The sequence below is a fragment of the Bactrocera dorsalis genome, chromosome 3 (assembly GCF_023373825.1).
Source record: "Bactrocera dorsalis isolate Fly_Bdor chromosome 3, ASM2337382v1, whole genome shotgun sequence".
NCBI classification, from domain to species: Eukaryota; Metazoa; Arthropoda; class Insecta; order Diptera; family Tephritidae; genus Bactrocera; species Bactrocera dorsalis.
In genome coordinates, this window is record NC_064305.1 from 11,412,253 (window position 1) to 11,426,140 (window position 13,888).

Genomic DNA, 13,888 nt, shown 5'->3' on the forward strand with positions numbered 1-13,888 from the left:
TGAAAAAATTATAACAATCAAAATATAAATAAAAACTAAAAAATTATAATAATAAAAAATTAAAAAATAATTATCTCAAAAAAAAATATTTATTCTAAAATGCATAAGTTCTTAAAGAAAATTAAATTAAATTATCAATTACAGTAGTTAAATTATTATTTAACAACTACCTGTTTATAAAAAACTAAAAAACAAACTGCTTATTATTTAAATTTAGAGAAAAGTATTAAAAATATATAAAAAATATTATTTGAAACCAAAAAAACAATAATTTTTAATTGAAAATAAATATGTATACAAAAAAAATTAAAAAACCAAAAATTAGTTACTAATCCAACAAGTTAAAACATGTTGCAAAACACGTTATCCAGCAACAGCTACATAGAGTTACCAACTGTGAGAAATATTTTGAAATTCAACACGAAAAGAACCTAATAATTTACATAATGTACCGAAAGCCACACTAAAAAGCGTTAAATAAATATAATTTCTAAAAAAAAATAATTTAAAAAAAATAATAATTTCAAAAAGCTCTATAGAAAGCTCTATTAAAACAAGTAGTGGCTTCTTTCACTGCTTTCCATATTTAGCGTAAATATTGAATTTTAGAAATCTATTAATTTAAATATATTTTTAAAAGATTCTAATTTTTCTAAAAAAAATCTTTCTCAGGCAATAGCAACAACTTCTACTTTCTCAGCTTTCGAAAGAAGTATTTAACTGTTTTACCTTCTCAGCTTTCTTAATTTGAACCAAGAACTCTCACTCTACCAAAATTGCTCGTCATGCATTACCAAGTTCTAAGGCAATCCAAATAAGAATAAACTTCTCAAAAGCACAAGAAAGCTAGCTGTAAGACTTAAGAAGTAGTAAATATATCACGAGCATGTCATTAAACACATCCCTCCATTGCAAATTGAGAAATGTTTCGAAATGCTCACAAATTAAAAAAAAAAAACATTTAACAACTAACAATTGTAAAATAAGCTTTATAAGCGTTTTAAGCTTTTACATTTCTGAATAATTTTTTAAAATTCTAAATAAAGCAAGAGTTATTCTGAGTTTAATTTCGAGGCTGGCGTTGTTGCTGGTGCTAAATAAGCTGATATTGTTATTGTTCTAATTTCCGTGTTGAAGAGCTTAAAAAGTACGACTTTCTTAAAGGATTCCTTTTTCAGTACCTTCGAAACGTTTGTGAAAGCTTTTTGGATGCATACTTTTAAGTGTGTTAAAAGTTTAAGAAGCTTATATAGCTCTGTGTGTATATGGGCGAGGTTAATAATAAACAAAGTGAAAGCTTTTTAAGCAAAGTGGAAGCTTTTTAAGCAAAGTAGAAATTTTGTAGGCAAAGTGAAAGCTTCGTAAGCAAATTAAGAGCTTTGTAAGCGAGTAAAAGTTTTGTGACCAAAGGTAGAGCTTTGTAAGCAACGTTAGAGCTTTGTAAGCGAAGTGAAAGTTTTGTGAGCAAAATGGAAGCTTTGCAAGCGAAGTGAATGCTTTGCCAGAAAAGTGAAGACTTTGTAAGTTAAGCGAAAGCTCCGTTAACATAGTGAAAGTTTTGTAAGCGAAGTGAAAACTTTGTAAGCAAGGTGAAAATTTTGTGAAAAAAGCTTTGGAAGCTGGTGGTAGCTTTATAAGCGAAGTGAACGCTTTGTAAGTGAAGTGAATGCTTCGTAAGCAAAGTGAAAGCTTTCTATGTAAAGTGAAAGCTTCGTAGGCAGGGTAAGAGATTTGTAAGCAAAGTGAAAGCTTTTGTAAGCGAAGTGAATGCTTTGTGAGCGAAGTGAACGCTTTGTAAGCGAAGTGAATGCTTTTTAAGCAAAGTGAAAGCTTTTGAAAGCAAAGTGAAAGCTTTGTAATCAAAGTGAAAGCTTTGTAATCAAAGTGAAAGCTTTTGTAAGCGAAGTGAATGCTTTGTAAGCAATGTGAAAGCCTTCTTTGCAAAACGAAAGCTTCGTAGGAAAAGTTAAAGCTTTCTAATCAAGTTGAAAGCTTTGTATAGCGCGCTTTCGTTGTTCCATGTCGCGGAACGAACGTTAAGCGCTTAGTAATGTAAGCAAGTTATCTGGAAGACGAAATTTAATGTTTAAAATAAAAACTGTTCTTTCCTTTAGCAATTCTTTCAAAACATTTTGAAATTAAGCGCAGCTCGTGCTTTTAACTGACAATGTGTGCATATTGAAAGCGCTCAGTTTATGTTTTTTAATATTTATATTTTCTTTTAGTTTTATTAGTATAAAATAATAACTATTATTTGTTGAGATTAACAAAAGAACGGAACTAAAAAGCTTGACATGAAAATTCAAAATAATTATTAATTAAAAAATGAATAAAAAATCAAAGCAAAACTACAAACCAAAGCAGTTATTGATATTAAAAATTATAAGAAAAAAAATAAAATAAAATGTACAACACTTTCGAAACAGATATATACACTGAGAAAAAATATATACACACTTACGTATGTAAGAATTAGTAAGAGGCAACAATAAGTTATTTAAATAAATGTCTTATACTCAGAAAAAAGAAAAAAAAATTATACAAAAAGTGTGAACTGCATTGTGGGCAATTGAACAGGCATTTAGGTGCGTTGTAGCAAAAAATAGAACTACAAAAACAGCAAAAGTATATTAAATAATATTAAATAAATATATATACAAACAAATATAACCATCAAAAACACTCACAGCATAGCAAAAACAAACATACATATACATTAAAGCACACATTTGCATTAAAACACATAAACATACATAGACCACATAAATACGTACATCTATGCAACTCTCATTATATAACTAAATGACATATAAACACAAAAAATATCTACATATAAGTATAGTAAAATGAGGAAAATGGCGAAGCATTATATTTAAAGGATTTAAAAATAAAATTGAAAAAGTTGAGATCAATAATTAATATATATACATATATATATAGACATACTGTGGAAGGTAGCAGCAAAACATAATGCAAATATGTATACATAAAGCGGGAATAAAGCAGTGAAAAATTATATAATAAATTGATATTAAAGGCGAAAAAAATGTATGAAAATTTATTCAAAGCTAAATGTGTACTATCTCAAGATATTATACGACGTGAGCGTATCACTATTATTACTTATTATTATTATATTATGATTATTATTACTATTATGATTATGATTATGAATAATATAAATAAAAAGGCTTTAAATAAAAATTGTAAAATAACTAAAAGCAAATTTAATTCACAAATATGACGAAGGAAAAATGAAATGGTAAGACTTAAAGGGTTAAATACAGTTAGAAGATAGAAAAAGCTAATTTTTCAGAGAAAACTTTTAAATTTATTGATCCAAAATTTTTTACACATATTATGGTGTCTTCCAACTGTATTTAAAGACTCAGTATTATTAAAAGTATTTATTTGGAAAAGACTTACAGCAGATCTCCGGGAGCTCCTCTCAAAAAAGACGTTTTGCGATGACCACTGTATCTCTGAACTGAATCCATTGAAATTAAAAAACCAAACAGATTTCATTAAAGTAATGTTAAATCTAATAAAGCAAATCGAAGGAATAAGCAAAATAAATTTTTTTGACAAAAGGACGGTTTTTCAAAAGAAAACAAACCGATCTTTGAGCGAAATTTCGCCTCTAAATTGTTTATAAACGAAAATAAGTATATTTATCGGTGCGAAAAAATCTTCGTTTAATTACTAAAAAATATATTTAATAAGCTCCTGCTTAAATTTGAGACTAACCGGTTTAGCCGTTTTCGAGTAATGTTGGTCACCGACTTTAAAAACACCATTTTGAGGAAAACGCGTTTAAAGTTTGGCCTTGAACTTGAAATCGCTCCGATACGCCTTTTCAAATTTCCGTGTAACTTCAAATATATATTTTCCGGAACGATATGAAATTTTCTTTGTGCATTCTCAAATATATGAGCATATGTACAATAAGAAAATAAAATTTTTGAAAATTCTTATATAACCCCTAAAATAATCACAATGGCGTACTTAAGAATATCACTTTTTTTTTTGTGTAGCGAAACTTCCGGAATAAACGCTTCACGAAATATAAGCCTGTGCTAGCAACAACAAGCAACTAACAACGGCAATAACCAAAGAAAATATGCACTTGCGAATACTCTAGATTTTGTTAAAGTTCGAACTGTCTTGACTTGCATTATAACCACATAATAACCACTTTATCACTATAATTTTTATGCTGAACTGAAAGCTTTTCATTTTTCTTTTTGTATATACATATATTTCGTTTCTTATTTTTTTCTTATATATATTTCTTTTTGATATTTTTCGTTGCACTTTCCTATTCATTAAAATTTTTACAGCGGATGTGTGTTTGTTACGTCTTCGCCATTGACAAAGTAACGGAAACGACATGAAAAGTCAGATTAGTTCTATTCCGGTTTGTTCCCCATTCGAAAAGTGCGAAAATTTTGTGTGTTAAATTTGAGTGCATTAAATATTTTTTATAAGTGTATAATTTAATTAAATTTAGTGTAGTTTACGTTTAACATAATATATGAAAGGTTGTGTGTATATCTGAGTCACTCAAGGTATGCTCTAAACCTGCGCGAAGTGTTTATTGCGCTGTGCTTGTTTCTATGTCTCTAACGAAGACGCTTCAACTGGCGCGCTTTAATCCATAAAAGCATTTGAGCAGAAAGTCCAAAATATTATGTTATAAAATCAATATGTTAAATATTACCACAATCCTAACCATTTTCTTTATATGTGAAAATTATATCGAGAGAGCAACATCAGGCTTCAGTACATATGGCTAAAGGTAAGGAAATTACTTTTTCAGTTCAAATTGTGAATTTTGTTTAAATACGTTTGTATGCAGATATATTTTATATAACACATGTATATTGTATATTGTTGTATTGCGATTCAATGTTTACCTTAGTAATTTGATTTGGTGAAGTTAATTATCTCCAAATATGTAGTCCGAAAAGGTATTAGAAGGAGTTTGTTCACTTCTACCTTTTGTATAGAATATAAAAAGTTAAGGCTTGGCCTTAGCACCTTTCGCACATGCTGGAATGCACAAAAACACCTCTTAATCCAAGGCAACAAACTGAACGAATAGTACCTTGCAGCCACAGTGACCGAAACAGTGCAAAATTATCGTTATGCTATAAAGATGATATGGAAAAGATTTCCATACAGAACAATCCATAAAACGATTTGCATTGATTTAGTTGCCTATCTAACTCTCAATGTGAATTTTAACTATAATGAGCTTTTCAGCTACAAAAACTATTCTAAATCGCTTAATATCCACTTCCATACACAAAAGTTTTTTGCTCGTCTTGTGAAAATTATTGTATTCCAAAACTTTGTTGTTGTTATAGCTGGTACTACATACTTGACTGGACGCAAGATATATTAAAAACATCTAAATTGAATTTATTTCAAAGCACATTAACTTTTATTGACATAAAAATGTTTACTGCAACTTAATGCCGATCAAAAGTCAACCAAAAGAAAGTTCACAGTTAATGTTTAACCTAAAAGAGAATTACAATACTTTGCATTTTTGAGAATGTGTAAATAAATAAATTATTTATTTTTAGTTTACACATAAGCAGTTGCTTCAGTGAGTAAAATGTGTGTGCAACGCTTTATATATGACTTATTTCTTGCCCGCAACCGCTTGTACACGCTCTTCTACCTTGGCGACCTCCTTATTCATGGTTTCCAGATTTTGTGCAAATGTTTCTTGTACCGAATGCAGCAGTTCTTTGTTGCTTACCAAGCTGGTTGCAATAGTAGTTTGTTTCTCCTCAATTTCAGCAATTATTTTAGCGAAATTCATAGCTGTTATATAAAAAATTAGAATTTAACTATTTATTTTACTAACCACTATAACCGCATGCTTACCATATTTGTGTAAAGATTCAAGCGCTTGCATACGTTCAATTATATCAGGCAATATTTCAGCCACCGGCTCCGTACGTTTCGCAATCTCATACAGTTCGATAACTTTTTGATCACGCTTCGCATCATCAGCGGAACCACTCGATTTTTCGGCAATTGCATCCATTTTACCGGTGAGTGTAGTGAGACGTGTCTCGATTACATCCAACTTATCGGGTTGTAACAGTGCTGCTTTGGTGCTAAGCTGATGCACCGCCTCCAAAACGTTTGTTGTGTTCGTAACGGCGGTAAGACGACTGAGTTTCTCTGGTTGTGCGCCAATAGCTTGTTCAAGTTGATGCAAACGATGCTCTAGCTTAGCGATGCGTGCGGATGCAGCCAAATCTGTGCCTGGTGTTGGTATTGCGGTTAAAAGACCAGATTTTTTGAATTCCTCCACTTGACCTACATAAAAAAATGAAATTAAAAATAATTAAATTTAAAAATTTGTTTTGGCATTATTTGAATATATCTAAAAACCTACCAATCAATTGTTTAACTTCCTTATCAGCGGCCGACGGTGCTTGCTCCTTGCCCAGCACTTGCTCCAAACGTAAAGAGTCCAACACTTTCTTTGCTGTAGCAATAACGGTTGCCACTGCATCGTATGAATCTTTTTCTTCCTGTGCAATTTTGCGATCCACCTGCAGCGCTGCCACTTCATCCATCAACTCGTTCATTTCACATTGTAGACGTCGGCATTTCTGCACCGGTGTCTCCTTTTCACCCAAACCAACTAGCTCATACTCACCAGAACGCGCATCATAACCTTTACATAAACGCCGGCCAATGCGATCGGAAAAGTCTACGCTGCCATCAAGCGAAGCGCCACGAAAACGATTGTAGGCATCGCGCGTTGAGATGTGCATACGCTCGATGGACTCATTATCCGCCTCCTCTTCATAGTAATCTGATGTATCGGGCTCACCATTGTCGGGCGTCTCATAGACATCGGGTTGGTCATAAGCCTAAAAGGAGTGATATTACATACAAAATCGTTTTAAGGTGCGGTATGCTTATGTGAGTCAGGTTTATTGAATTTCCATTTACGGCCGCATTATAAGCGCATACTTACAATTCCCGGCAAGTTCTCGAACTTTGGATCCGCCATTATTATAGGCAGTGCTATGTTTTTTGGCAAACAAATCCGTAATTTTTATATTTATCAGCGTGTAAAACACTTTAAAAGCGCAGCGCAAAATTTTTCACTTTGCACAAAATACAAAAATGTATGTGTCAAACAACAACAATGTTGTGTTGTGAGAAATGTCAAAACACTGATGTCATCTGTTTGGTAGTTGGTAGTAAATTGTGGTACAATGTGGAATGGAACGAAAAAGGGGTGTTCGAAAGAATTGAAATTTTAATGCTTGCGGGTGACGTAGCATAACGACTGTATGTTAAGAACTGTATGTTTATGTGTTTGTGTTCATTAACACAACCTAACCTATAAATACCAAACGAAAGACTATTGGATATATGGGGGTTGAGGGGATGCATTAACGGATTTCAACAGTCTCTGGTGAAAAATTTTTATGTTAAAAATCTGTCACAAATATATATGTACATATATATATATATAAGAGATTAAGCCATGGAACTTGATAAATAGAGGTTAGCGGATGATTTCAAAAAGTCCCACGCGTTAACTCGTTCTTTATTTAATAATTGGTCTTCCTCCTTTACTGTCATAATAATTATATTTTGTACTCCCTCAAACAGCAATCCATGGGGCTGCTGCTCATTTGGGGCATCTTTGTCCTCAGCGTTGCAATCATTGCTACCGCAAGGATAATAGGTATAACACAGCGCTGCATTTGCATGTTGTTGTAGCGATGATGATAATGCAAAAAAGCAACTACAACAACTATTTAACCGGTTACAGTAAGGAAATGGCGATAAAAGCATCAAAATGTTGCTGATGGCTACGCCTTTATCTAACACAAAGCTACCCACTTTTGGACCACTCACACGCCGCGACCGCCTTTACTGCATTACTGAATGCCAACAACGCGCAGCACCGCGCTGTTGTGGTTTAACACGTTCCTCTGCCTTCCTCTCTCTCAATCTCAAGCTTCACCTCCCGCTTCCGCTCACTTCCTCGTCGCCTCGGATTATTACATTTTGTTTTTCGTCGTTATTCCTTGCGGCTGAAATTAAGATCTACTTTGTAATTTTGTCATTTCATTTTACGTGTGCGCGCGCTGCGGGGGGAGTGGCGTGCGAATACTTGGAAAGCGTCGTCATTTGGTGAAATGCTTTTACGATTATGCAAAAAGCTCCTCTCCTAGTGTCAGTTTGTTGCTTATCATTTTCCAGCGACGCAAGGCGTTCGAGCATAAAATTTGTATTTCATTTAACTGCATGCGGTCGTGCTTACGGTAAATAGTTGTTGTTTCAAGGTGAAGTGCTAGTTGAAAATTCTGCAATGAGTTTGCATAGCGAAAGTTTTTGAAATTTCACATAAAATGAGTCACAAAATGCTCAGCTGTTTCAATGAGCAAGAGTTCAAGGATAATGGCGTAAGCTAGACCTCATTATAATACCATATTATGAAACTAGAAAGTGGAAGTGTAAGTGACTAATATATTCAGTTTTACTCGTTTGGTTCTCTTACACTACAAGCGATTTAGGTTGGGCTCACAGGAGCATAACAGTTTTATGAAGTAGTGGCAGAAAGCTGGCTGGATAATGCAGATGGAGATATAGTTTAATACGAGCTGAAATTTATGTCGTAGAGGATATCAACTCTTTTTGCGAAGTACTTGGTACCTTATTCTGATACATCATACAGTCCTTCGAATTCCAAAGATTGCGAAGACTTGGTATTTAATTGTGATACTTAATCCCTTGAACTCCAAAGCTTGCGAAGACTTGGTATCTAATTCTGATACTTTATCCAGTCCCTTGAACTCCGAAGCCCATAGATATCTAAGCCGATATTTCCTAACTCTGATACTCCATCCAGTCCCTTGAACTCCAAAGCTTGCGAAGACTTGGTATTTAATTCTGATACTTTATCCAGTTCCTTGAACTCCGAAGCTCATAGATATCTAAGCCTTAATTCTAATACTCCATTCAGTCCCTTGGACTACGAAGCTTGCGAAGACTTGGTATCTATTTCTGATACTTCATCCATTTCCTTGAACTTCAAAGATAGTTGATCCAGTCCCTTGAACTCCGAAGCCCATAGATATCTAATCCGATACTTCCTAATTCTGATACTTCATCCACTTCCTTTAACACTAAATATATTGCGAAGGCTTGTTATCTATTTCTAATACTTTATATAGTCCCTTGATCTTCAAAGCTCATAGATATTAGCATTACTACGTACTAAGGATCTGTAGGTCTATGTATGGCTTAACAGCCGGTCAGTAAGACCTAACCTAACCTTTTACGTGTTTTCCATACTAAGACTTGATTTTGATCGGCCAACTATATGCTATAGTAGCCCGAGCAGCTTCTTGGTGACTAGTTCGAGTATATACAGACGGACAAGTCTAAATCGACTCAGCTCATCTGTTTGCTGATCATTTATATATTCACTTAATAGGGCTTCCGACGACAAAACATTGTGGCAAACTTGAGGTACCTTGTTCTCGCTTTATATCTTACAATTTCCGGCAGGGTTTGTTTTTAAAATTCGTACGCAATATTAATCCACAAAATATTCCGCCTTTTGCAATCAATGCAATTTGTTCACACGACTCGCTGGCATACCTCTTGCAAGATTTCCCAAATCAATGACCACGAAACGCAAGAATGCACGAAAATCCGAAAAAGCGACAAATCCTAACAAGCGTTATGGGTGTACGTACATATGTATGAGTGTGTGTGCGGTTGTATGGGTTCGAGTTAATCCAATAGAAAACACCTTTCGAAGCATTCGAAGCCAAAAATGAAATTGAAGTCTCAGGAAAAAGCAAAGAATAGTTGCGAGGAGCAAAGTGTAAGGCAGAAAATACTGTTGTTGTACAACAAGCTATGAGTATATACTATATAATATATATACTATATAGTCTACATCTGTGTATACTATATTCAGCAACATTTGTGTGCGACATGCGGCAGGTTCAGACATTGCAGCCGCAAAGCGATAAACACACGCTTCGCCACAAGTTGACTTGAGACTTTCACGGCTTTTCTCGTTTAGTGATTTTTCGAAAATTTTCATTTGGTTTGGCAGCCAAGGTGAAGTGACTGAAGTGGAAAAATTTGGAACCAAGAAAAGTGTTAAGGTGCTCATGTGAGAGCGTGTGTGGCGGGTAAGTGAGAGCGTGTGTGTTGAAGGACACGACCACGTTGCTTCAAATGTGGCTTTTGTGTGGGCATACCCAGGTATGTGTCTATATACGAGTATAATAGTTTTCGCTGGAAATATTGTGTTTTACACTTGAGTTGCTCGAGAGGATTTCACTGGCGCGCACATGCGCTTTTACATATTTACTTAGTCGACGTTGGTACCTAAAATGAAAACTTATTAGCGACTGAACGACTAAGAGACTCTTTACATACTAAATAGATATTTTGAAGTAAATTTTGACTGGAATTAATATTTTTTGAGTTTAGTAATCTTAAAAAACGCAATTTTCATCGAGAAAACTTATGTGAAGACTTCTGTGAGTTCGCCAGGAGCAGGTAGTAGTCACTTGGTGTCAAAGGTGGATACATAAGAATCTCCCAACGAAGCTCGTGAACTTTTGGCGAGTTACTAACAATTTGTGTGGCCTGACCTTGCCATTATGGAGCACAATGTCCCTCCTATTGGCCAGAGTTCTTCGCCTCTGTGTTTGCTTCCTTCAGACGGTTCAAAGTGATCCAATTGTTGACAGCAGAGGTCCGAATTAAAGCTTTGTTAGAGAAGTAGCTCGTCAAAGATTATTGCTAACTAATTCCAATTGTCGTACTTTCTCTATTCCTTTGCACTGCGAAGCTCCTGGAATATCTAAACTGAACTCTATACGAGTATAAGGCTGGACAGAAGCTTACTGTTCCTTCATTTTATTAAAAAAATCTTCTGTTTTTTTCTTTCGAGCTCTTGCACATGTTCTTGTCGATCCGCATGTTTTTAAGACATTCCATCTTACCTTTATCCGTCCTTCAGACGTTTCGGAAATTTTCTCTGTGTATCGTTTTCAGTGGCATCCATATTTCCTGTACTGGTTCGATAGCCAGACGGATGTCACTTTTGGCTACCTCATCAACTATTGCATCTCTCGGAATTCCTTTGTGGTTTGGAATCAAGCCATCTTCAGACCGTCACATCTACTTCTCTCTGTTTCAAAGAACATCTCTGTTTCTAAGAATATTCTCTGTCAGAATGAAATGTGAGATTATTGTCTTTATTGCCTCATGGCTAGCGGGGTATATGTATATCTATCATTTTTATGTTCCATAATGCGTTTTTAACTATCTCAGCCGTTTTCCAGACCTCAGATGCCTCTGCTTGGAAAATACTACAGTATTCTGGGTCGTCTGATATCCAACTCCGAGCAAGAGATTCGGGCTCCCACTTCTTTACGTTAGTTAAAGGTAATCTGGTAAGGCAATAAGCCACGCATAGACCAGTTTGGTCTTAGGCGATACCATATGGTGTTCACTTGCTAAGTCCAAGAGGAGCAGTCATCGTTTAGGATGCCTACGCTTCGAGTGGCAATAGGAATTTTGTGATCTACAGTTTTACACTTGACTTCTGCAGTTTTGCACCCAGGTTACTTTCTATCGGGTTTTGACCTTCTTCACCACGCTTCTGTCGAGTCTCCACTGCATTTGCTTGAACCTTCTGTATAGATGTTGAAATTTTCTAAGTTCTATCAAGGTATAAGCCTATTTATTCTGCCCCAATATATGGCAAGGACCTTATGTTGGTTTTATTTTTATTTCTTCTTAATTACTTAAAATGTTTAGGGTTCTTGAAATCCTCTGCTGTCACATCTTATACCCTCCTCAAGTTTTCTTTTTATTCTCGAAGGCTGAACCACAATTCCTACTACTCTTTAGTTTATGAATAAAACGTATATACATATATACTTCTCCTGACCACTTCAACCACTTTCCACTTCTTTCTTTTCTTGGTTTTATTTCTTCACAAAACTCTACCTGGTCACTACTTTAGTCAATAAGCATGAATCTGCTTAATTCACAGAGCTACTAAGTACACTGTTATTATTTATGAGCTTGTGGTCTGCCAGAGGAATTTCCATCTTCATTTTATTTCAAGCCAAACTGCAGGTGGCTTTTCACTATTGAAATCGCGTTCAAATTAGTTAGTAACAAAATTTTCCACATTTTCATTTAACTTCGCAAGTTAGGAATTAAATTCTGGTAAGAATTCCACAACCACTCACTTGCTGAGTGTTACTAGCACCACAAAAATGAGTAAATAAAATTTTGAAGTTAAGCAAAACTCGGTGTGTGGCTGCAGACCGCTAAAGCTTACTGCTTTTAGTGTCGGAAGAGGGAACTGGCAATGCTGTTAGTCTGCCATTTTGTATTTTCGTATTTGCAACAGAAATTTATTATCCCTACAGGAGATCAAATCTGACAGAGAACGGCTTTGAAGACACACTTAAATGTGTCCCTATCCACAACCAAGTATATATATACTTGTATGAAAGGGAGGAAGTACATAAGTATGTGTGTTTATGCTGCGAAGTTAGTCGCTGTTGAAGGTGTTGGAATCGTGTCGTGTTTGGTTTGCAGTGTGCGAAAAGTTTGTCTGCAGCGTTTCGTTTTTATCAAAATGAACACATTACTGTTATTATTTGTGCTTTACACTGTGAAAAAATGCCATTAGATCTTTAAAACTTTTATGAGAAAGCTTAAAGCTCTTTTTAACAAGTTCATAAAGAAAAATATGGACTAAACTTCGATATTTTCAATGATTAGATTGCATAGGAGACTCAAAGAAACGGAGGGTCTCAACTAATTGGAAGAATTATGTCGTGTTTTTGGTCTTCATATTTTCGGACGAAACATGCAATAATTCATTGTAGAATCGTAAGATTACCGGCCTATTTCACAATATCGTTACGAGCAGTAATCTATATAAGTAAGTTCGATTTTCATTAAGAGGCGGGTTTAATTACCCCGTTGCTGGCCGAAAACTAATAGAAAATAGTGCGACCATTTTGATTTTGATGTGATATAATTTTAACATTGAGGGGTTTGAAGATCGAGAAAAAAAAATTATCTTGAAAGTCTGTGGGAAGGTATAATCGTGTCATAAAGCACTTCAAATTAACATCACCACCAATTTTATGAAGTAGGTACTCTGATTTCGGGATCACAATCAGAGAAATTGGACTATACTTTCAAAGACTTGAAGTCAGCTTTTGAGTTACTGCCAACTTGTGATAAGAAATGAGTTTATTATTAGGTGTTACCTCTCGAAGCCTCGGTTACTTTGATTTCATTCAAAAATACTTGGATTACTAGGTCGCCGAGCTTAGCACTGCCTGTAAAGTCAAGTCTGCCACGTACCTTCGAGTGAGGCATGGGGGGAGGAACTAGCTGCAGAAGAGGGGCGGCTTTTTTACGAATAGATCAAAGTTTGTGCGAAAGGTTGGTGGAGGATTATAGGATCACGATTATATGAACTTTCCATCGGCTGCAGTTTTAGGCTTCCTGACCATTGTAGTATCTTCCAATCGTAGATGGCTACCAGAAAGCAAGCAGATCTACTGCTGGTTTGTGTGCCTGGCCACATCGGTATTGCATGAAACTGTAGAGATGATGAGGTTGTCAGGACAGAACTATAGTCTAAATAACTGCGGAATGGAACCAGGAGGGAGCTCCATTGGCTTCTTGTTGTTCACTACTGAACTGTTGGGTCTCAGACCAAATCAGCAAGCATTAATCAACTATCGACAAATGTGCAGTTTCAAGTTCCTTTTGGCACAGGGTAAATAGTAAAAGGTTTAGGGAACTCTTCGTTCTCAACAAGGCCACT

At 35.1% G+C, this 13,888-nt stretch overlaps 1 protein-coding gene across 1 annotated transcript; it reads right to left on the bottom strand.

Moving 5' to 3' along the window:
• Positions 1-5,418: 5,418 nt before the first annotated feature.
• LOC105226679 (dynactin subunit 2) lies at positions 5,419-7,206 on the bottom strand. Its single transcript, XM_011205681.4, has 4 exons — positions 7,010-7,206; positions 6,419-6,902; positions 5,899-6,339; positions 5,419-5,835 (listed from the first exon to the last, which is right to left on the bottom strand). Exons 1-4 carry the CDS (start codon positions 7,043-7,045, stop codon positions 5,651-5,653), a joined length of 1,146 nt encoding a protein of 381 aa, XP_011203983.2. The 5' UTR covers positions 7,046-7,206; the 3' UTR covers positions 5,419-5,650.
• Positions 7,207-13,888: the final 6,682 nt, after the last annotated feature.